Consider the following 24579-nt stretch of genomic DNA (forward strand, 5'->3'; position numbering starts at 1 on the left):
TATTTGCATAAATATATGGCAATAATTTGTCTTGAGAGCCATTCATGTTAGCCGTTTTGCGCAAAGGTTGCGATCTCTCTTTCAATTAGAATCTCGGGTTCCGCCTCTCATAGATACGCTAGTGTTGGTTGTAACCATAGACTGTAAAAAATAGGTTGTAACAACGGCTCTGGTTACCAATCGGATTCAGATTTAAAGGGACAGTTCACCCAAAAAAATAAATTTGGAAACAAAACCGAACAGTTGACGGTAGTCATTGAATTACATAGTAGAAAAAACTATGTAAGACGATGGGTGCCTGTGCCATCAACTGTCTGGTTACCAACATTCTTTAACATATTTTATTTTGTGTTCAACAAAGAAACAGGTTTGGAACAACTCAAGGGTGAATAAATGACAACAAAAAAAAAAAAATTTTGGGTTAACTGTGCTTTAAATATTTATTTTACAACGGTAAAACGAAGCTTCGCATTGCATTAGTAGCATCATACATTAATACACATGCAATCAAAAATAAAATATCTCATTTAAACAATAACAATAAAGTAGAAGTTTGTATTTCAAACAAACACAAAAGTATTTGGTACAATGATTTGTCATTGGCTTTGTGTGGTTTCTGGTGGAAGTCTAATTTTATGTATTTCTGTGAGGCTGAGTCTGTACATGATCAGGGCTTTTCTTAGTGTAGCCGATTTTCCCATTTCATTAATATTAATAGGTCGCCATTATTTATTAACGGTGTGAATGACAATAAATAGCAGCAGCAGGCTTCCCATTTACCTTAAAATTGTATTATTTGCCCAGTGAGTTGCGAGTTACAACACAGTCCCCTCCTGAAGAAACACATGCTTTAGTCCACATTTAAAGTCTCCCTGTAGTAAATCATTTTATCCCTTAAAACTCTTTGACCAAAATTACATATTTAAACATTTTATCCTTGAAAAAAATTCTCCCTGCCTTAAAATAGCTTGAATGGCCAAATGAGCCCCGCCTCCACTCACTCACTCAGCTCAGAGATCCACACATTGACGATCACACGTTGATCTGATTGGTTACAAGGTAGTTTGTGACGTCAGAAACACCAGCGATTTCAAAGCGTGTTTTTGAGACTGTCTTTGGTTCACTGCAGTTTTAAGGAGGAAATACTCAGCAATGGTGTCGACTTATGAATTTGCACATGGTTTGTATTAAAGCCTATTAAAAACAACATTAAAAGATTGATTTTCAACACATAGACACCATTATATAGAGCAACAAACAAAAGTGCTGAAGCATCAGATGGAGAGAATTGTAATTTGAAGTGCTTCCTGGACAAATACAAGAAATGCAAATAAACCTAATACAGGTTTTCTCATCATACCCTTTTCCCAGCATGAATATACAGTACATAGCATTGTTTCAGTTCTTGGGTGAATTTGGAGAAAACCTGTGAGAAAGTAAGTGTTAGTGAGCTTTGTACAAATGATATTCACCAAAATATATTGCATTTATCCTTTCTTTGTATGTACAGTAGCCGGCCGATCTATTGAACCACGTCCTGCCTTAGGATCCATAGAAAAGTCGATTCAAGTTGTGCTGTAAATTGCACAGATGGTAATATGCTCGAAGGAGGCTTAAACCAACTCCATATGTTAGAATAAATTTTGAAGTGACATTATAAATTTCTAAAATATTTCATTTCCATTTTTTTGTGCATGTGGGAAGCAGAAACTAACATGAACATTTCAGAGTATTTTCTGCAATCCATTATTTCAAGTAAACAAGCCGATATCACGACCCCAGCTCAACATGTAAACACTGGATGACTGGCAGGTAAACTGGAGGACTGCAGCACGACGTTATTGAAGGGGTGGGGGAGTTTTAGGAGGAGGGAAGACCACTCTCTTGGTGAGGGTGAACTCCGGCTGTGGCATCTGCTTCTTCAAACCACGACTGTCCGTCTTTTGGCTCACGTCACTGTTCACCTTCGTCAGAATGGAGAGTAGATCTGTTCCCCTACATGCACATAAGACAGACACACAAAATCAGAGATCAAACTGAGTCAAATTTAGATAGCTAAACTTTCAGTTACTTCCAACTCAATCAGTGTTCCCGCAGTGGATAAAACCTCATGCACTAGTGTATGTGAGGAGTGGAATACTGGATACTGAATGCAGTGCAGTGTACCATACTCGTACAAAACGGTAAATAAAATAATCTAAAATAGTTTACTTTAAATATGTGACAGAAATAATAAGGTAGTATTTTAATTCAGCCAATGATTTAAGAAAGTTCATCCACCAAACTGGAAGGGTATTACATGCATACAGAACAAATCTGCATACTGTGTAAAGCAAAGGCTACACACTATATACTTCAGCTATAATATGTGACCCTGGATCACAAAGCCAGTCATGAGTCGCACGGGTTTATTTGTGGCAATAGCCAACAATACATTGTATGGGTCAAAATTATCGATATTATTTACTTAATATCCAAATCATTTTTGGCATAAAAGAAAAATACTTCCCGCAGGCTCAAAGTTGCAAGTGTGTATTTTCCGCTCACGGGCACCAGGGGGGTGCGAAACGACCACCATTCAACCCGAAATAAGTAATATAACCATTCCAATGACTCCGAAGCTGTTCAGTTAAGGTAAAAAAGATACTTAGTTCACCTTTAATGAATCCGTTTGAGATCGAATTAATGCTAGATGTTATGTTATAAATTCTAGATATGGCATCTGAGGAATAATTCTAATTTTTATCAGTAATTTTGCTTTATTTCCAGATTCAATCATAGACTCGTTCTTACATAATGTAGGATCGCACATGTGCACTCTTCAAAAATGATGCTTTAAATCTCTTGACAAACTAAAAGACGTAAATTACATTTGTATGAATTTTAAATAAAATATGCAGATTGTACTGTTTGCTTATTTTACTTTGATTTATTGAGTCCACATGTCGTGCAAACTATAAACTCTGCTTGTTCCAACCACACAACTTTACGATGCTGTTGGCTAATGTTTGTTAGAAGTATGTTTTCGGGAAACACTGACTCGTTGAACTGCTGATAACGACAGAACTTGCGACCATAGTTGGCTTACGATACTTTTGAGAAACGCATCCCAGGGCAGCATTTTCTTTTCTTTTTTTGGCACAGGAGTTACAGCAGCAATGTTTAATGCTGCCTAAACAGCCCCAGTCTGCAATGAATCATTTATTAGACCGAGGACAGTAAGGCACAAAACGTCAAAGCGAGTTTTAAATAAACTTATGTGCAGCCCAGCAAACACAGAACGTTGGCACAACGTACCCGACCTTCCAACAACGTTTTAACAACATGGCCAAAAGATGGCTATAACTACGTTGTGTAGTGAAGGTTGTTACAGCGTTGTCACAATGTTGACATTAAACCACCGTTCAGGGCCATTGCTTAAGGTTGTGCCTAGGGTGTCTGGACAACCACTGGACTACATAATGTACTCGTCACTGCCCTGAAGCGGGAAAATCAAGCTTTTTAATTCCAACCACCTGTTGTTCGGCTCATTGTGTTCTCATTCATCATCGAGCAAGGATACGTGACGTGAGTATTGCGTTTAGCCTACCTCAGCTATCAAACACAACCTACAACTTTAATTTCTAATGTGATTAATGTAGCATCGCTCGCACTGTTTACTTTTTCCGCTATTTAGTCTCATTCGTTTCTTTGCTCCTCTGGATTCGTGGATGTTTCGCCGGTGACACCTGCTTTCGGCTAATCTGCCATAGCCTACAGACCCGGTTTTGTTCATTAAATGTTCTGATCTGCCTGTGCTTTTTATGTTTTATTTATTATACTTAAAATAAATTTGTATATTCGTTTATTTCTTTTTTTTCTTTTTTCACAAATGTATGACTTTTGGAAGTGCAATTTGATTATATGCAGTTTTAATAAAGTTGAATTAACGAAACCTTCTGTCATTTTTACTCTTCAATGTTTAGGCTACACTTGCAGGTGTTGATAACCCCATTACATAATAATATAGATAAACAATAAAATAAAAAAGTATATAATTATCTAACAAAATGCACCATATAAAAATATTGTCAGACCGTCGTCTCTCAGTTGCTGAATGTCGCGCAACAACGTTGCTACAGCCCTGTCACGTCTTACAATTCTACGCTGTTACAATGTTGCGAGCACGTAGACAGCGACGTTGTCATAACAGAAATGCAACGTGCCAGAGACGTTGCCACAACGTAAATGTGTTTGCTGGGAGAGCTGTATAGGCCAGGTTCAGAAAGTAAAAGTCCTCCTCAGGGTTTGGTTCCAATCACCTGGATTTGCTAATTAGCAGTTTTTCAACCAGGAGATCGAACTAATTGGTGAAATCAGCTGGCTGAGGTCATGGGTGGAAGAAACATATAGCAGGACTTTACTCTCTGACCCCTGGACTTTACAGCTCTGTTTATGTGAATAGCATTGTGTTGTCTTCGAGGTGTGCTCACCTTGGCACCAGCAGTTGCAGATTGTGGCAGAGGGACTGTATGAACCAGGTTCCCTTCCCTTTTTCCCGGTATGAGACACAGTGAGGTACTGTTGAGGTGGCTAACAGGTAGTCCGCCGCCTCAGGGATTGAGTCTCTGGGTACAGCTGCGTCGCTGACTGGCGTGTCCTCATCTTCTGGGAAAGTTTGAGGAAACACTGCTCTCTGCTCATTGGTCCCCCTGCAGGCCTGGATGAAGAACAGTTTGGGTTTCTGGATGAGTGAGGGGCACCGATATGGACTCAGAGTCTCCATCAGCTCTCTGAAGGTGACAGTCTTTCCATCGACCCCGACGATGCCATCCACACGTCCGTGGCTCAGCACGCAACACACCACGCAGTCCGCCGGTGTGTGGTCACGGGCAGCCAGGTCCCTCAACACCTGCAGCATACGCATGCGATCGCAGTCCTGCTCAACCACGACCTCAAAGCCCAACCACTGGAACACACCCTCCAGACTGGCTGTACAGACACACACACAAGTAACGCACAGTGAGGGACTGAAGTAACCACTTCAAAATAGTTAGAAATAAAATAAGACAGAGTTCATGTAGTTTACTTGCTGTCATCGTCCTCCTGCCACATACTCTCTTTGGTCATGGCTCACGGGTTTGCATTAAGAAAAACAAGTGCGCCGACATGTGAAGTTATGGTTATTGTGCGCTTGAGTACTCAATGGCTTCTAGGGTTGCAAAATTCTGGGAATTTTCGAAGATGGAAACTTTCCATGGGAATTAATGGGAATTTAAGGGAATTTATGGGAATAAAGGGGAATAAACTGGGAATTTTCAAAGTTGAAGGTTGGCTCTTCATAGGGAACTTAAATATAGTTGAGGAAAGTATATTTTAGCATAATCTTGACTAAAACCAACAGATGCCATTCAAATACACTTGAATATCCATGCCATTCCTCAATCACATGCACATAGCACACTGCTTACTGCATGGCTATTGAGACCACACCCCCTACTGGCACTGTGCATGCCTCCATCACATGTACAGAAGCCCAAAGCACAAGACTATTGAAGGCACACATTTGAGCCTGTGGACTAAACAAAGTGAAGTAAGTTTTGATGATATTATGGGGAAATATATTTATTAAATGTTTAAATTGCAAATATCAATTTAGATTGCTTGAAGGAAGATTTGCATGTTTAATGGGACGTTTTGGAGGGAGAGGTTTTTTTTTTATTTAACATTTTGAATGGGACTTTGTGGGGATTTTTGGATGGGGGTGCATTTCTGATTGAGTGGGGTTGGGGGATAAGTAATATTTAACCCAATATTCCTGTTTTTGGGTTAAATATTACTGGTTGTGTTCTACTTACAAATAAATCTGTTGAAATATCTGTTGAAAACATTTTGCATGGATGTTTTCTTATGACTTCTGTTTATATTTATGCTTGGATATGATACAATGATCGATTACATTACAATTAATTCCCAGTTAGTTCCCCTAAATTCCCATTAATTCCCATAATTACCATGGAAAGTTTCTAATATGGAATATTTCCAAAATTCCCCAGCTTAACTTCCATTGGAAATTTACTGGAAACTTTCCGGAAATTTACCAGAAATTTTCCACCCCTTTGCAACCCTCTTCTGACTAGTAGTTAAAGAACTCGACTACCCGACTAGTCTACTATGGATTTTTTAAAGTCTTTGTTAAAGAGTTATAACCAGTGAACCAAACTAACCAACTACAAGGTGAATCGCAATGATACAAACTTGTTTCAAAGCAAAAACGTATTTAAATATCGAACAAAAAGACAAAGACTGTGTACTTAAGACTGTGTATTTAACGACTTTAATTAGGGAAAGAACTATCCATTCCATTAAGAATTAATTAATTCCATAAATAATGTCCATAAATAAAGGCCCGTTCACACCAAGGACGATTACTATAAAGATAACGATAAAGATATAATTCTAAAAATCGTTCTCCATATTAAAGAATAACAGAGTTCACACCACAACTATAACGATAAAGATATGAGGAACGATATCGTTGGGATCACTTTCAGAACGATTTTTTTCCAGCTGTCAAACGATAAAACACTGACAGCCAATCAGAATCCATTCTAATTTAAAGGTCTTGCGCATTTAAGATGGGGCGGGCGCACGCGTGCTTAGAATAAACAGACCGTTATCGGTCATTGGTGTGGACGCATATATAGTTATCTTTATCTTTATAGTTATCGTGCTTGGTGTGAACGGGCCTTAATAGTCCACTCCCCAACTAATGCTATGATGGTTATCAGGCTATTGGCATGATCATTGGTTTTAGTTGTGTTTGTTACACTAACCTTTGTCAAAGTCTGTTCCTTCTCTGTTTGTCATCTTGCCTGCACTGAAGTCATAGTTGTTGATGATTAGACAGACTCCTCTCCGGTCCCCTTTCATCTCATATGTCTGGATCTAGCCATCAAAAGATGCAGTGTTAAGGCACGTGAATGTGAGGAACGTCAGGCTTGATTTAAGCAGGGGTGTCCAGTATAACACAATATAGTATACGCTAATATAGTTGGAATAGAGCAAAACTAATAAAAGTATTGCATTTCCCAGAGAAACTTTGCATTCTCTCACAAAAGTAGTGAGGTCCCAGAGAAAGTTTGATTTCTTGAAAAAATAAGTCAAGTCAAGTCAAGTCAAGTCAACTTTATTTATATAGCGCTTTTCACAATACAGATTGTATCAAAGCAGCTTCACAGTATTAAATTAAAATAGTACATCAGTGTTTGTTTCTAGTGTAAAACGTCCACGTTTGGTAATGCTGATCAATAGTATTGTTGATTGATTAATTAAATTAAGTATCCCCAACTGAGCAAGCCAAAGGCAACAGTGGCAAGGAACCGAAAAACTCCAAGTGACCTAATGGAGAAAAAAAAACCTTGGGAGAACCCGGGCTCAGTCGGGGGCCAGTTCTCCTCTGGCGTTTATGAACTAGAGACCGGATTTAACTGTAAGATTAAAAGTATTATATGAATGCCTGGCTGAAGAGATGCGTCTTTAATCTAGTTTTAAACTGGGAGAGCGAGTCTGAGCAACGAACAGTATCAGGAAGGCTATTCCAGAGTTTTGGAGCTAAATGTGAAAATGATCTCCCTCCTTTGGTGGATCTGGATATCCTAGGTATGACCAAAAGCCTCGAATTTAGTGACCTTAAAGAGCGCGATGGATTATAGGGCGATAGAAGATCCGTTAAATAAGCTGGAGCTAAGCCGTTTAGGGCTTTATAAGTCAGTAGCAATACCTTGTAGTTAATATGGGACTTTATAGGTAATCAATGCAGTGATGATAAAATTGGTGTTATATGGTCAAATTTTCTTGATCTAGTAAGAACTCTAGCGGCGGCATTTTGGACTAACTGTAGCTTGTTTATTGAGGATGCAGGACAACCAGCTAATAAAGCATTACAGTAATCTAGTCTCGAGGTCATAAATGCATGAACTAACTTTTCTGCATCAGAAACTGATAGCATGTTACGTAGCTTAGCAATGTTTCTAAGGTGGAAAAAGGCTGTTTTTGTAACATATGAAATATGATTTTCAAAAGACAGGTTGCAGTCTAATATAACACCCAGGTCTTTTACTGTAGAGGATAAAGTAACAGGACATCCTACTATGTTAAAGTTGTATTGTGAGAGGTTTTGTGGGCGTTTTTTTGAACCGATAAGTATTACCTCTGTCTTGTCTGGATTTAATAAAAGAAAATTGCGCGTCATCCAATCTTTTATATCTTTAACAGACTCTGTCAATTTGGATAATTTAACGTTTTCATCCGGCCGTGATGAAATATAGATTTGAGTGTCATCAGCATAACAATGGAAACTAATTCCATGTTTCCTTATAATATTTCCAAGTGGCAGCATATATATTGAGAATAATAGAGGGCCTAACACAGATCCTTGCGGCACTCCATAGTTTACTGGAGTTATAATCGATTTTTCTCCATTTAAATAGACAAAATGGTATCGGAAAAAATAATTGCGTTCTCTCGCAAAAGGATTGCTATTCTCTGAGAAATGTAGCAATCTCTCACAAAAGAATTGTGTTCCCTCAAGAAACTTATCAAAATAGAAGCAGAATATTCTGAATAGAAAACTGTTCCAAAGAAAGACCTTAAAGGAACACTCCACCGTTTTTTAAAATAGGGCTTGGAATCCTTTGTTGCCAGCTAGCATGTCCTGAGTAAAAGTGATAAAAAAAACAAAAAAAAAAAAACACCTAATTACTTCTTGTGTCCTGCGTATTCACAACGAGTACAAATAGCGATGCAGATTAACACTAGGCGATTTCCTAGGCAGATATTGACTTGGGACTATATTAGGGGGAAGCACAGGCGAAGCACTGCTACTTGGGCGCAGAGATATCACGCAACACATGAAATCCCACGACTTCCGTCTACATACCGGCGTGAATAGCAGCCGGCTATTTTTTCTACAGTACATGAATGGCGATGAACATGGCGGATTTTGTGAGAGACGAAGAGGGTGACTTCTCAGACAGTCAAGATCCAGAACCATACCTCTATGAACCAGAGTTTTCAGAAGATGAGCTGCGTGCTTTGGAAATAGAACGATAGGAGGAGGAGGTTGCGTTCGCTCAACAGCCTGAGGACGTGAGGATGAGAGCCAACATGAACTGGTGGTGTGAATCTGGGGGAATATGCCAATCTATCCCGACTGAAATAGTGTCTGTACTGTGGTGAGTGGGACAAGTGTCTGCCATCGATGACCAGGCTCAGCGCGTCAGATCAAGATGAGCGTGCCGGCAGTTGTTACACAGCTACCGAGGATTTCATGGCGTTGATCCATCCGGCAGTACTTGATTTTTTTTCCCGGTGTGATAAAGTGAACTGGAAAAAAAGCCCCACGCCGAATGGACCAAATGGACAGCTGTCCACAGAGTAAGTGATTATTTTAAACATGACGCATGTATAGATCGACCCATATTATATCTGTATTCACATTCACATATAATAGCCTACCACATATTCGCATTTCATGTGTTGCGTGATATCTCTGTGCCCAAGTAGCAGTGCTTCGCCTGTGCTTCCCCCTAATATAGTCCCAAGTCAATATCTGCCTAGGAAATCGCCTAGTGTTAATCTGCATTGCTATTTGTACTCGTTGTGAATACGCAGGACACAAGAAGTAATTAGGTGGGGTTTTTTTATCACTTTTACTCAGGACATGCTAGCTTGCAACAAAGGATTCCATTCATTGTGCTAAGCTAAGCTAGCGCCGACCCTGTCAAACTAAAACAATGCAAGCACTGAGACAAAAATGCATTTGCCCACCTATCTAAATGTAGGAAAGAAGGTGAATAAGCCCTATTTAAAAAAATGGTTGAGTGTTCCTTTAATGTGGCTTGATATAATAAAGATAGCGGTGCCAAAAATATGTTTGCATGTGTTTGATTAAGCTTAACCTTATGTTCTGAACCTAGAATAAAGATCTAATGTGTAAAAGGTCTTACCTCTGGATTTTCAGTCGTGGACAAGTTTGAGCTGAATGCCACATGCTGACTCTGATCTAAGACAAAGACATGAAAAAATGTTTAGTATAGGATAAAAACAGAGATCAAACATGATGTTGATGTAGTACATTTCCTACAGTACCTCCACTAATCTCAGAAGATCCAGTCAGACTAAGTCTGTCCACCTGGTCCTCCATTGTGTCCTCTGCCAAGAAGAACAACGCCAAACAAATAAGCTTTGAGTTTGCTGCATTTATAATTTTTGTATATTTAAATTTGCATCAATTCCCATTTCTTGTAAATAATTATTGTTAAGTTTTACATGGAGTTTCTACATTAAAAGCATGTAAAGTAACTTCACCTGATGTCAGCGGGGAGGGCTGTGGAACGAAGAGAGAAAGAGACAAAGTTTTACAATAATAAGTAGTAAGTGATATTTTAACAAGGTGAAACACAAAAGGAGATGCTTAGCATAATATTTTTTATATGTTAATGTTAATTTATTTATTTATTTTTTCAGAAAGGATACATTAAAATGATCAAAAGTGTCAGTAAGGACATTTATAATGTTACAAAAGATTTCTATTTCAAATGAATGCTGTTCTTTTGAACTTTCTATTCATCAAATTTCAACATTGATAATAATCAGAAATGTTTCTTGAGCATCAAATCATCATATTAGAATTATTTCTGAAGGATCATGTGACACTGAAGACTGGAGTAATGATGCTGAAAATTCAGCTTTGATCACAGGAATAGAAAACAGTTATTTTAAATGGTATTAACATTTCGCACTATTACTATTTTTACTCCATTTCTGATTAAATGAAATTCCCCCTCTTGCGTTCCACAGAAGAAAGATGATATGAGGATGAGTAAAATATGAACATTAATGCAAATTAGGCAAATTAAGTTATACCGGAGCTGGTGTGTCTGACATGGAAGAATTAATCCCGGTCTCTTGAGCAATAACCATTTCACCAGCTGCAACAGGACAGAAAACAATGCAATTATTCTAATTCTATAGAATGCAACCATAATAATTACATGATTCACATTGTAGAGCATGCATAAAATCAATCAACACATTTTGTAGCAAAAACTCTAGTCTCCAAGATCATAAAACACCTCAGACCCCAGAGGGTTAATCTCCTAGCAGTTTTGATTTACAGTATTTTAACTTATTTTACATATAAGAGAGGCAAATTAATAAATCATAGACATCTATTTCACACATCACATCATTAAATAATAAAACAGTCACACTCACAACTCTCAGTTTTGTATTGAACAATTCTTTTTTCTAATCCGGGATGGATCTTGGCTATAATTTCCTGCAGAACGTCCAAATTATCTTCACCCAAAAGGTCTTCCTTCTCCATCTCCAAAAACAACTGCAGCAGCGTCTAAAAGACGTGTTTAAAGCAGGTTTAGTCAAACACTAAATGCAGAAATGTGACGTCAGAGAACTGATGGCGTCTCTCACCATGTCCTTCTCCAGTTTTTTGCGCGGTAGTGTTTTGATGAGTAGGAATTTAATGTTTTTCAGGTCCTGATCACAGATGGACTCTGACACCTCGTACAACAACTGTCTGAAATGCAGAAAAATAACACTGTTCATTATTACAAAGTTACTTTAAAGACTTTTTATAGTTCCATGTCAAATAGTCACCGCAAAAAAAAAGTTTACGTCAAACACAACTAGATGAGTAAAGTTTGATGACAAACTTTGATGTTAACTCGACAAAGCCTTGATGTTTAAAAAACATTGCTAGCATGTTTTACATTGCGAGGATAATTTAGCACTTTGATAGCATTTTTTAACGTGTTTCTAGCATGATTTAACACAGTGCTAGCATGCTTTAGAAGGTTGTTAAAAAAATTCCTATGTTGCTAACATGATTTAGTACTTAGAACATTTAGCATGACTTAGCACATTGCTAGCATGATTTAGTCCTTTGCTAAGAATATTACTAGCATGATTTAACACATTTCTGGCATGTTTTAGCATGTTGCTAGCATGATTTAATACATCACTAGCATGTTTCTAGATAGATAGAGGGTGAATGTAGGTTAAATATACAGTCAGAGCTAATGTTTGAAAGTTTTGAACCCCTCAACCACAGTCTGTGGGATTTTTCGTAGTTTTGATCACTCGGTTTACGAAAAGCTTCTTTTTTCTTCGGTTTTCTGCATGAAAAGATATAGCAACCCGAGTCAGAACAGTAGTCTGACCCAAGTTCAGTGGCATAGCTAGAACGGTTTGCTGCATTAATTTTAGAAATTTTGGTCTGAGAAGAAGAAGCAGCAGCTTAAATAACAGGGGTTTTTGGATAGTAGATTTTTGCCTGGTCAACATTCCTGAATGCGAGACCTGAACACACACCCTGTCAACAAACACGTCTCTATAGACCTTATTCACAGCAGCGTCATCTTTGATTTTTAATGTGAATGATAGCGAGACTGTGAGGGACAAACATACATCTCTTCAGTGGGTTGTACTTTTATTTGTAGAAACACTGCAAATTATCTTTCAAAGAAATTTCAGTAGACAGAAAAACTCCAGACAACATGAGCGGTGGCAAATTGTAAGTGATGTAGGAGATTTAAACAGCTTGTTATAGCATTGAAACACGGTATATGTCTATCAACACTGCAAAAAATGCTTTTCTTACTTAGTATTTGTGTGTTGTTTCCAGTCCAAATATCTAAAAATTCTTAAATCAAGAAGCAAAATGACATAAGAAACTATTTTGTTTTCAGAAAAACTTTAAGTAATCTTTCTTTCTTTCTTTCTTTCTACCTTATCTTTATTTCTTTCTACCAACTCTATCCTTCTTTTTTATTTATTTTCTTTCTTTCTTTCTAACCTATCTATCCATCTTTCTAACTATTCTTTCTTTCTTTCTAACTAATCTTTCTTTTTTCTTTCTAACTAATCTTTCTTTCTTAAAAAAATGTTGTAAGTAATTTTTGCTTAAAACAAGCAAAATGATCTGCCAATGGGGTAAGAAAAATAATATTAATTCAAACAGAAACAAGATTATTTTTCTTACCCCATTTGCAGATAATTTTGCTTAATTTAAAACTTAATTAATTTTTTTTTTAATCAGAAAACAAGATATAATTTCTTATGTCATTTTACTTCTCTAATAAACGCTTCTTGATGTAAGAATTTTTAGATATTTGGACTGGAAACAAAACAAAAATACTAATTAAGAAAGCATTTTTTGCAGTGTGGCGCTGCTCTGAATAAGGTCTATCACGAACAGCCGCATCCTCACCTGTACGGGGAGATATGCTGAGTAAAGGTTAAGTTGGTTTGCGTGAAAGCATCAAAGCGCAGATTGCGGATCAGGCTCTTCTTTTTCATGATCCTGAGCAGCTCCAGAAGCAGCGATGGATTCTCCGACGACAGCAGGTCCCGTTTATCCAGAAGAAGGAAGAGTTCTGTGCCTGAGCTCACAGCGCTGAGGTCTTTAGCAGCGATGAGATCTGAGCACAGGAACACCATGTCCAGGAGCTCATCGGCAGTGAGAGAGTCCTGAACTCGTAACAGCTCCTGCTGAAACTCCATCTCCTGCTCACAGAAACAAGCTCTGCTGTGGGACAGTGCTGCTGCTGTTTGCGTAAACCAAAGTTTCATTTAAAGTCACCAAAGAGAAACGTTACACAGGAAAAAAAATGCTTTTCTTACTAAGTATTTTTGTGTTGTTTCCAGTCCAAGTATCAAAAATAAGATGCATTTACTAAAGTAGTAAAATGCCATACGATATTATGCCTTGTTTTCTGGAGGAAAAAAAATCTAAATTAAGTGAGATTTTGCTTAAAACAAGCAAAATGATCTGCCAATTGGGTAAGAAAAATAAAATTAATTCAAACAGAAACAAGATTATTTTTCTTACCCCATTGGCAGATCATTTTGCTTGTTTTAAGCAAAATCTCACTTAATTTAGATTTTTTTTCCCTCTTTTTAACAAATCAAAAAGAGGTGGAGGTATGAAACGAGTGAGGGAGGTTGAATATAATACGGGCAGAGGCATTTGCTGTAGTGGTGTGAAGGCGTAGGAGGGAAGGCAGAGAAGGAGTGAGTTGCAGTTATCACGGTGGGTGAAGATGAGGGCAGGAACCAGGAGTTTAGTGGCAGAGAAACAGATGGAGGACGTATTTTGCGGATGTTGAACAGGTGGAATCGACAGGTGTGTGTAGTGGCTGAGATATGATCAGCAAGGGAAAGGGCAGCGCCAAAGATGACGCCGAGGTTGCGAGCAGAGTTAACCGGAATGAGGGACAGGGGAGGGAATAAGATGGTAGGATTTCGGTTTTTGATGGGTTGATCAGGAGGTATTGGTGAGCCATCCAAGATTGGATTGCAGTCAAACAAGCAGTTATACGGGCAGAAAGGTCAGGGGTGAACGAAGGGAAGGCAAAGGAAATCTGGGTGTTGTCAGCAAAGAAATGGTGGGGGAAATTAAATGAAGAAATTAGAGCTTCAAGAGGTGAGGTGTACAGAGAGAATAACAAGGGTCCGAGGACAGAGCCCTGGGGAACACCAAAGCCCCTTTCACACAGCGCTTTGAACCCGGGAAATTGTCGGCAAATTGCCAGAGTGCCTTCTGTGTGAATGCAAACACGACCCAGGATTGATGCCGGGATCGATGCCGGGTTGGGGACCTAGTAACATTTCCGTGTTCAGTCCCAGAAAGCGCGCTGTGTGAACAAGAGCCGTAATAATGCCGTGTCATAGTGATGACGCTGAAGCCGGGATCGTTCGCCAGCTGTGAAACGGTACGTAATGCGCAAGTTTATGATCGAATCAGAGAAAAAAATGCACAAGCGTGGTTTATCGAGAGAGAAATTGCAGCTCATAAGCAAATTTAAGACGCCGCTGAGACATTCCAAGTCACAACGATGTCACGTGTCTTTACGGGATATTTACGGGTTGTGTGTGAACGCACTCTCTGATTCCGGAAAATCACTGGCAGAGTGAATGAACCAAAATCAAACGAACCCGGGTCAAATCCCGGGTCACTTTATCCGTGTATTTTCCGGAATCTCTGTGTGAAAGGGGCTCAACAGTCAGAGGGGAGGGGGGAGAAGTGAAGCTGTTGAAAGCAACAGCAGAGGTGCGGGAAGATAGGTATGAGTGCAGCCAGCGTAGGGGTGTTACAGAAATGCTGAGGTTGGAAAGGGTGGAGAGGAGAACGAGATGATCGACTGTGTCAAAGGCAGAGGAGAGATCAAGGAGAATGAGAACTGAAGAGAGGCCAGCATGAGAGGAGTTGGCCAGATGATTCTGGTCAGTGAGGAGAGCAGTCTCCGTGGAATGGGAAGGATGGAAACCAGATTGGAATCGAGGGTAGAGGGAGTTGACGGATATGTATTGTGATAGGCGTATGTAAACTAGACGCTCAAGGATATAGAACTGGCAAGCAGTCTGGCTCGATCTGAAGCCACTGGTCTCACTCTTCATGACACGGACATCAAACGCCTGCTCTAAGCTGATGAGCTGTGGTCTCATTTATAAACCTGGCCACAAAGGTTGTGATCTATTAAAAACAAATTTGACGGGAGAATGTGCGCACCTGTAAGTAAACTCTGGAGACACCGATGGTGAACTGAGGGACTGGCGGCAGATGAAGGAAAACCACTTTAAATCCTCATTATGAGTCATAATCATAAATACAGAGCATGTTCACAATAACAGTTTAAACAAATAAAAGAATGATTTAAACTATGTTTCATATATGATATACACATTTAGATTAAATATGCCATTCTCATTAATAGAGATAAGCACTTAAATACAATACAATAAATTATATTACATGAAGCCATTACTGAGAAGTTAATATATATATATATATATATATATATATATATATATATATATATATATATATATATATATATATATATATATATATATATATATATATTCTAATAAATAGATTTGTAGTGGATGCGATGCTTTTGAACACTTTTCCTGTGGCATGCTGTGTTTTAATGTTTTAACTACAAAGAGGATTGCTTAGCGCATGATAATAGCAGAACTCATGGTCTGAGAAAATATTTTCACTCAAATAATGATCAATAACGCACAATCTGTTTCCATTAAAAATAGAGTAATATAATTAAAAATACTATTTGGCCAGTGGAAAAGACTGAGAAAAGCTTTTTCTGAAATGTATTTTACTATTTGATTTATTTATTAACAAACAAGGCAAGGATAGGCTACTAAATAATTTTTAGCAATGTAATGTGACGGCATATCCATATCTCATATTTTCCTAATGTCTTGTACCGTTAAACATGTTATCACATGGATGAATATGTATATGCAGATGAGGATATGCATAATAAAACTGGCCGTTGTAAGCTGCATAAATGGTTATTTCGGGGTGGAGACGCATGTGCGCACAATCTTCCGCTGACTGGGATTATAAAGAGAATTATACAAGGTTTTATATGTCGAAATATTTTCTGCCGTACGCCATTTTTGGCTTTTGGGCGCACGTACCCTTTTAGTAAGGATCCTACGCACAGTTTTATAAATGAGACCCCTGGTTCTGCTGGGCCCCAGTGAACCGGAGAACCTCATCCTGAAATACTGTACATCCATGACCATCCTGAGAAGATCCAGATCCCAGGGAATACAGAGCATATTCACATGAGCAACTAACCTCAAACCTCATTCATAACACTACACTTATCTAGGCCTTAAATCACATCCACAGGCAATCCTGAAGTGAATACAAATAAAGATCAAGCCTGCAAAGCCTTCTATGCCAGAGATGCTCCACCCGGTTTTTGGCCCATCATGCCATTTCACAAGAGAATTTTCTTAAAAGAATTTATTATGTTTAAAAAATATATATATATTTTTTTTTTGAATTAAAGTGTAGAATATAAGTGAATTAGATTTTATTTAAAAATGTACATTTTAACATAACAGTAGGATATAATGCAACATTTAGTTTTGGTTTATTACATATTATTGGTCCTTATAGTTGTAAAAAGTTGCTTGATCAATTTCCGAAGTGTTTGGAGTGATAACCTTGAGTTATTGGTATTGTAATACCATCAGATTTGTTTTAAGGGCCTCAGGATGGTCTTGGTCCTTGAAACAAGAACTAATCTCTAGACATTATACACATTTCAAGGTAAACAAGTACACATTTTGTATGCAAAAATACATACATAACATTTTATGCAAAACATGTTTTGGACTTCTCTTAATTTTCTTTATGTGGGCGAGAATGCGTGAGAATTTATTTTTTACTTCTTTTTTTTTTATATTCCAAACAGTGGTGAAGCTCACATACTGGAAGCCAGTGAGACTCCCTTTTTAATCCATTCTTCATGCACAAATGTTTATCCAAAATCATACACAAACGTTTTACTGGGGTTGAGGATTAATAATTTGGCAGTGATTTGAGCAGTTTAACCCTCTTTTCCATATTATATCAGTTTTTCTGTAAAAGGAATAATAATAATAATAGTCTTTCATTGTATGGAATTTTTCAAAATGTAGTTTTTTTGTACAGTACAATACTGCCAAACTTATCAGATTTACTCAAATTACATCATAAATGCTAAATATACATACATTTACATCATTATATCACTTACTGGGAAACTCAAACAAAGCAACAAAGTACAATCAAATACAGCATTGTCTGAGTCTGACCACTAAAAAGATGGTCCACCATTGCAGACTACACTGTGACAGATAAAAAATAATAAACCTGAAAACAAGATACACTCTGCTGACACAATAGAAACTCGCACAGGAAAATGTGGCCGTCACAGGAAGAAAGAAACACTGCAATCACGACAAACCTGTGTTGTAGCTGCACAAATACACAGAAATACAAAACACACACACACACACACACACACACACACACACACACACACACACACACACACACACACACACACACACACTAACTGCTCTTATTATTAGGTGAATGCAAGAATATGGGTCACTCTTTTTTTATTGTAGTATTTCCATTTTTCTTTAGGTGAAACTTCTTCCTTTTTTACACTGTATTCTGTCTATTCTTTCTATGTGCAAGTCAGCTGTAAATGCTGTGAGGAAATATGAATGTATAGTATGAATATTTGTCATGCTAATAAAGCACAAATCTTAAAAAGAGAGACGATCTATAGGTGAGTGTTCGATTATTCCCTCACCTGATGGTTTGCTTCAGCTCCTGGTAGGAAAAGTAGTTTGTTACTGGAAATACACTTCTTTGAAGCTGAACTACTGACATGCTACTGAAGAAATGTAGTTTCACAACTTTGTTCGTTACTGTTAGTCACTCTGACTCACAGTTGTGTGCGTCACACATCGCCTGTGTCTTTAGGCTAGATAAGGTAGAGCAGACATGGGAAGATGGGGGACTATTCCCCCTGAAGAACAATGTGCATTTACTTTAAATTGTAACATATTTAGATATAAGTTTAGCATGTGCAGGATGATGATGCATCAGACAATGTGTTATTATAGGAAATAAATAGAAACATTTGCTAATTTAGTTGTTATAGAACAAAACGTAAAGTTATTAAAAGAGGCCATCTTACCCCACAACTGAGGTAAACTTTTATATATATATATTAATGTGTCATTAATGTAAAATATCAAATCAACTATTCTCTTTAAAATTGAATTTTGACAATTTAGTTGATAATAATTGAATAACCGATGACAGGCAAAGAAGAATCCCAGTAGAAGAGATTCATCTGAAAGGTAAAATTATTCTGTAGCTTATGCATATGAATACATATTTAACTGTCCATGTTTTAACTGAAGATATGTCATATTAGCAACACTATGAATGCAAATTGAATGATTTCACTTAACCTATAGGCCTAGGTATTAATGAAAACAAAGATGTCTGAAATAATGAATGGAAATACTGAATAATAACCATTAATAACAATAATTATTAAATTTTCAACTTCCCACACCTTACCCTATAAAATAAATCTAAAATAAATATAGTTCAAAGTAATATGCCTTTACTGAACCAGTCACTTAGGATCACTCATAACTCAGGATGGGGAATGAGAGGGGATGTTGTTCGGTAACAAAAAATGAGTTTGCATGAAACGGAAGTTGTCTTTTCTTTTCTATTGTGATGTTTGTCGAAGTGAAACAGCTTCTCAGATGAGAAAGAAATGTGGGTCGGGACTTGATTTTGTTGATTTTAGGTGTGGTCGTAACCAATCGACCGGAAGGTGAAACAGATGTTTCAGAAACATTTTCATTCAATACTTTATGTACTGCTTAATACAGCGTCTGTTTGTACAAGAATAAAGTGATAAACATAACATAAGCCTATAGTATTTAAATACCAATGTAGGAGTCTATGTTTTTAATCAGTTTTATTTTGATAAACATGTCATAGCCTATAACATTACGATTCGTGACTACATGAAAGGAGGTTTTACTGTTATAAAAATACAGATTTGTTAGATTCGCAGTGCTGCATAAAGTTGAACATACTACTGGGCGTAAAGCGTATTGTCCTTCGGGAATTTGTTGCTGATCTCACGTCACGTGAGTGACAGGTTGCTCTCGCGCCGGAAAAAAACGTCATCAAACAAGAATTGAGATTTCATGGTGACTTTAAGTTAATTAATAAGTCACTCATAACACACACACACACACAAAATGTTGCCGCTTACTGACACATAGTTTCTACCCATGAATCAATCTTTTTGGTGAATAGATTCAAAAGAATATATTCAATACTCTGTCTAAAAAATAGTAGGCTAACAATAATAAAACACACATTATGCTGCGCGGTTTAGAAAAACAATAACAATATCGATCGTGTAAGTGAGCAAAACTCAGCTCGTGACTGCGAGGCTTCATGTCAGAAAAGTGATCAATAAGTTACGGTCCAGTCTTGTTCTTACCTTCAGTGAAGTCGATAGTGTTCACGGTGAAGATATCAAGGCTTTGTCACGAACATTTATTTGTAACATTAATTTCTACACTACAGATCGAAAGTAGTTTGTGGACACGCCTCTTCTGAACTTCCCTCATTTTTATGAGACAGCCCAGAATGCTAGTTTAAGTTATGCCGGGTTAGTTTTGTTTTCGATATTCCTCCTCACACATAGAGACAAACGGCGAATGATCATCTCTGCAAAATAGTACTGATGGTGTAAAACGCTGATAATATTACACAAGCTTAATTCTACAATGTGCAAAAGCCGTCGCAATGTGAGTTAAAAGAAGTTCTCTTCTCGTCAAAGAGTCAATAAGGGACCGTCGAGAAAGTGCATTACCGAGCTCTTCATTCCCACAAGCTATAGTAAGGAACCGTCTAACAGCACTTTTGCAAATGCTTTTCATCCTGAAATGCTCCAAACTGCACCGCCGAATCAACCACGATCACACAGTGCAAACCAATTCAGCACAGAAGCTCCTCGAAGTCCGATTTGTTCTAGTGAATCGGTTCATTTTAAACGGCACTCCTCCGTTCTCATTTGTAGCTTTGGAAAATCTGATTTATTCTAACGAACAGAGGTGTAAAATACTTGAGTAATTTTACTTGATTACTGTACTTAAGTATTATTTTGGGGGATTTTTACTTTACTTGAGTACAATTAAAAATCAGTACTTTTACTTTTACTTAATTACATTTTTTAAGAAAAAAAAGTACTTTTTACTCCTTACAATTTTATTTACAGTCAAAAAGTACTTCTTTTTTGGAGATCACTTCATTCTATTTTTCCTTGCTATTACCAAACCAATTGAATTGCGCTGATGCCTAGTTTAATTAAGTTTAGTGTCTAGTCTAATTTAATGAGATTTTTTTTCACATTTCACCAAATTGGTCAGACATATTCATTGATCCTTTGGAAGTGACGTCATGTCGCATCTATTACCACAATGCACAGCACGTTGACCTATAAATTAGAGAAATTATTACAGTCATTCTCAGGGGGACAATCCAGCAGCCGAAGAGCGTACCACCCCCGGGGGCCGCCATTGGCTAACAAGCCATCACCTGCTGTTAGCATTCCATTGACTTCCATTCATTTTGGTAGGAGTGTAACAGTTCACAAAATTCACGGTTCGGTTCGATACGATACACTTGTGTCACGGTTCGGTTCGGTACGGTTCGATACAGCAAAAAGAAAGAAATGCCAGAGAAATTTCCTTGATTCAATTTTTTTTTTTTTAATTAAAACTAACATCATAAAGTATGATTTTTTTTTTTTACTTTGAGCAATTCTGGAGCTATAATTGACTGTTCTTAGGAGCATATAAAACCAAACAGCTCCTTGGAAAAAATGAAATTTAATATTGTAGTAGTTATAAACAAAGGTTTATTTTAGTTCAGATTAACATTTGAGGGCAGCAATTGTATTCATAATGTCAAAATAAAACCGACGTAATGGCATTGATTGGCATTGTAGCCTACTATTCCTGCCAAACTTCCATGGTTGCAGTTAGTGTTACTACAGTAAATCCATGGTAAATGTTGCAGATCTGTGGACACTGGATAGTTCATTCATGGCACAATGTTTCTTCCTGGTTTCCACATCAGCGCTGTTTGATCCGTTAATAACGGAGAAATGTGAATGTTTCTCACTAGATCTCGCAGCGATGTTATTACTTCTGTGGCGATTTTAAATGCTTTCTTTACTGGATCTCTTATTAGCGCTGTGTAGTAACAGTGTCGCATGATCACGATTGGCTCGCGCTGCTTTGGTCCAAACTGATAAACGGTCCTTCAACCACACAATAACAAGCAGTTTCGTTCCTCTTGCATTACGTTTGCCATTTGATGTTGGGAAATGTTGTGGTTGTGCCGGCGTCTCTTACATTATGAGCGCGCTTGCCACGTGCAACACGCCTACATTTGAAATAACGAAATTTTGGTCGGCAGGAAAAATGGTCCAACGAACCGAACCATTCTACGAATACGTGTATCGTTACACCCCTACATTTTGGCGTCACTTTGACAGCGAATAACTTTACATCTGAGGCGTTTGAAGACTCCATTTGTCCATTGTTTATGGTCCAAAATCAGCCACAGGATCAAGAGCACCAGTGGCTGTACCTTAGCGAATTCTTTTCTTTTAGTGGTAAAAGCATGTTTAGTTGATTGTTTAAAGAATGTTGCATATAGGCATTAGATAGTAGTCTTATAGTTTGATAAATAAATACAATTAAATACAAACAGTTCTAAAGCAGGATAAAACCTTGTATGGTTCATTCACTTCATGATTTTAGAGATTAAAAGCTTAAATAAGAATCTCTAGTTTTCATTCTTGCTATTACTTTTACTTCTTTAATACTCAAGTACAATTTTAATGTGGTACTTTTTTACTTTTACTCGAGTACGATTCTGGCCAGATACTTTTACTTTTAATTTAGTAAAATTTTCCCTCAGTACTTGTACTTTCACTTGAGTAACATTTTTTAGTACTTTTTACACCTCTGCTAACGAATCGGTTCATCAAACGGTTCTCTGTCTCATATTGGAAAGTCTGATTCATTCTAGTAAATCGTTCTTAAGGCGACACGGCAGGCAAAAACATCGTTTTTTTTCACTGGTCAATTTTGAGATTTTGGGTTATTTGTCTTCAATAACATGTATTCTTTCAGATTTGTGCTGAAAAAAAGTCCAAAATACACATTTAGGTCTTTATTTTACTACACTTTGTCTGTTTGAGTGTGCAGATTTCACCTAAATTCATCAAAAGTTGGCGTTCTAAATCATCCCGCTGCTCCGCGATCGCTCTCTGTTCCCCTTCATCTCGTATACCGTTGGAAAGCTCTCTCTCTTACGTACAATGCTGTTGGATTCAAATATGGTCATTTCCTGTCTATCAGCAACCAATCATGAAAGTAAAACAGGTGATTTAACTCGAAATGCGGCTGATGCCTATTTCTGACAACATGATTCGTCCAGAATCGTCACGTGACGCGCTCTGACATTTCCGCGGTAGTTCAAAATGTCGAAAGATATGCGTGTAAAATTCTCTCAGAGAAGTCGAAAACAGTTGTCATTAGCTAGAAGACACAAGGGATTATGAACAAATACAAAAGATGATGAAATGCCATATCGGTCTTCACATTTTTTTTCATGAGAGCCGCACTGATAGGACAAAGTCAGTAGGAGAGCCGTAAGTCGTCCTTTCAGTTTCGGTCAGTGCCGCTGCTAGCCATTTTGGTGCCCTAAGCATAATTCCTTTATGATGTCCCCCACCCCGACCCCGAGAAAAAAAACGTTTGTTTTTGCCAGTTTGACTTTTTATTACCAAACATATAACTCAATACCAATAACACAATGGCAGCACCACAGTATAAAATTTAAGAACACTAAAAAGAGAAAGTAAAATCTTCACAGCTTTGCTGACTTTGTAAACATATGTAGAATAGCCAACACACACTACACATTTGAAAGTGCAAACTTTTTTTCAGTAAACAGAATAGCAAAATAAAAAAAAACTATCAAAATAATCCAGACATGTTTTTCCCAAATTCAATGTCACTTTGAATAAATTACATTTATTAGACAAAATATTCAAACAAAGAATCTCATACGAGAAAAAAATTATAAACATTTAAAACTGAAAGCATGGCAGCCAAGGAGTTCTCCCCCTTTATTCCTTATTTATCAACTATTTGATAAATATAATATAATATAAAAGCATAATAGAATGAGGTGCAATAATGCACACAATTAAACAGTATTGTTTGCTTTACATCATTCATATTGACATTTTATATTTTTTTATATATTTAACAGGAATTGTTAGCCTACCATGTGCACTGCACTGACTGCTAACGTTAACTGTTACTGAGAAAGTATTAACCACCGTCACGTCAAAATAAACCATAAACTACTGCTCAATATCTAAAGAAAGATAGTAAAGAAAGTAACAGCTAGCTGGCGTCAGTTATTTGTAAAACGGGTAGTGTTTAACAGTAAAATCTCAATTTAGCTTGCACCGAAGTTATAAGTTATAATTACATAGTTTGCTAACATTAACGTCAGCAAGTTCGAGGCGCGTTAGCAGCAGCACATTTCCCTTATTTAAGAATGATTAAACATGGACTTACCTGCAAGTGATGCACGAGCATCATCTCGCAGTTTCTTCTTCTTTCTTTTCTCATCCTAACTTCTGCTGTCTTTTAGGGGCCATTTCCAAAAAAGTTGCCTACTGTCTGTCTGTCAAACTTCGTTCGCGTTCGTCCTTCGTAAAGGCGCCTGCGCGAACAAACGGCACGGACCATCCAAAGCGGGGGGCGGTACTTTCTAGACTTGAGCAATTAAATGATCTTGTTCCCCCTTTTTTGTTACATATACATGGCTAAAATGTGCCTAATAATATTTCTATATTATTAGCTAATGAAATAATATCGGCATTATATATATTTTTTAATTAGGCTATTTTTGGTGCCCCCTCAGCACTTGGTGCCCTACGCACAGCGCGTGATGCGCGTGGTGGGAGCGGCGGCGCTGGTTTCGGTTCTCAATCGACCAAGTGTTTACATGTTCTCTCGATAAACCACGTCTTTCAATCGATCGAAATTATTTGTAATATAGCTGAC

The 24579-nt window shown here is 37.5% G+C and overlaps 1 protein-coding gene across 3 annotated transcripts; it reads right to left on the reverse strand.

The window, feature by feature from the left end:
• Positions 1-417: 417 nt before the first annotated feature.
• LOC308692305 (caspase-8-like) lies at positions 418-24201 on the reverse strand. 3 transcript variants are annotated; one of them, XM_081368177.1, is made up of 11 exons: positions 24088-24201; positions 13274-13569; positions 11476-11581; positions 11260-11395; positions 10909-10973; positions 10351-10369; positions 10132-10194; positions 9990-10045; positions 6816-6927; positions 4473-4971; positions 418-1995 (listed from the first exon to the last, which is right to left on the reverse strand). In XM_081368177.1, the coding sequence occupies exons 1-11, from the start codon at positions 24139-24141 to the stop codon at positions 1839-1841; spliced, it is 1563 nt and encodes a 520-aa protein (XP_081224303.1). In that variant the 5' UTR covers positions 24142-24201; the 3' UTR covers positions 418-1838. The 3 variants fall into 3 exon arrangements, with proteins under 3 accessions (XP_081224303.1, XP_081224305.1, XP_081224304.1); XM_081368179.1 differs by lacking the exon at positions 24088-24201 and adding an exon at positions 19920-20276 and having other exon boundaries at positions 13274-13610; XM_081368178.1 differs by lacking the exon at positions 24088-24201 and adding an exon at positions 19920-20273.
• Positions 24202-24579: the final 378 nt, after the last annotated feature.

Source organism: Scardinius erythrophthalmus (genome assembly GCF_964197995.2).
Source record: "Scardinius erythrophthalmus genome assembly, chromosome: 6".
In the NCBI taxonomy this organism is placed as follows: domain Eukaryota; kingdom Metazoa; phylum Chordata; class Actinopteri; order Cypriniformes; family Leuciscidae; genus Scardinius; species Scardinius erythrophthalmus.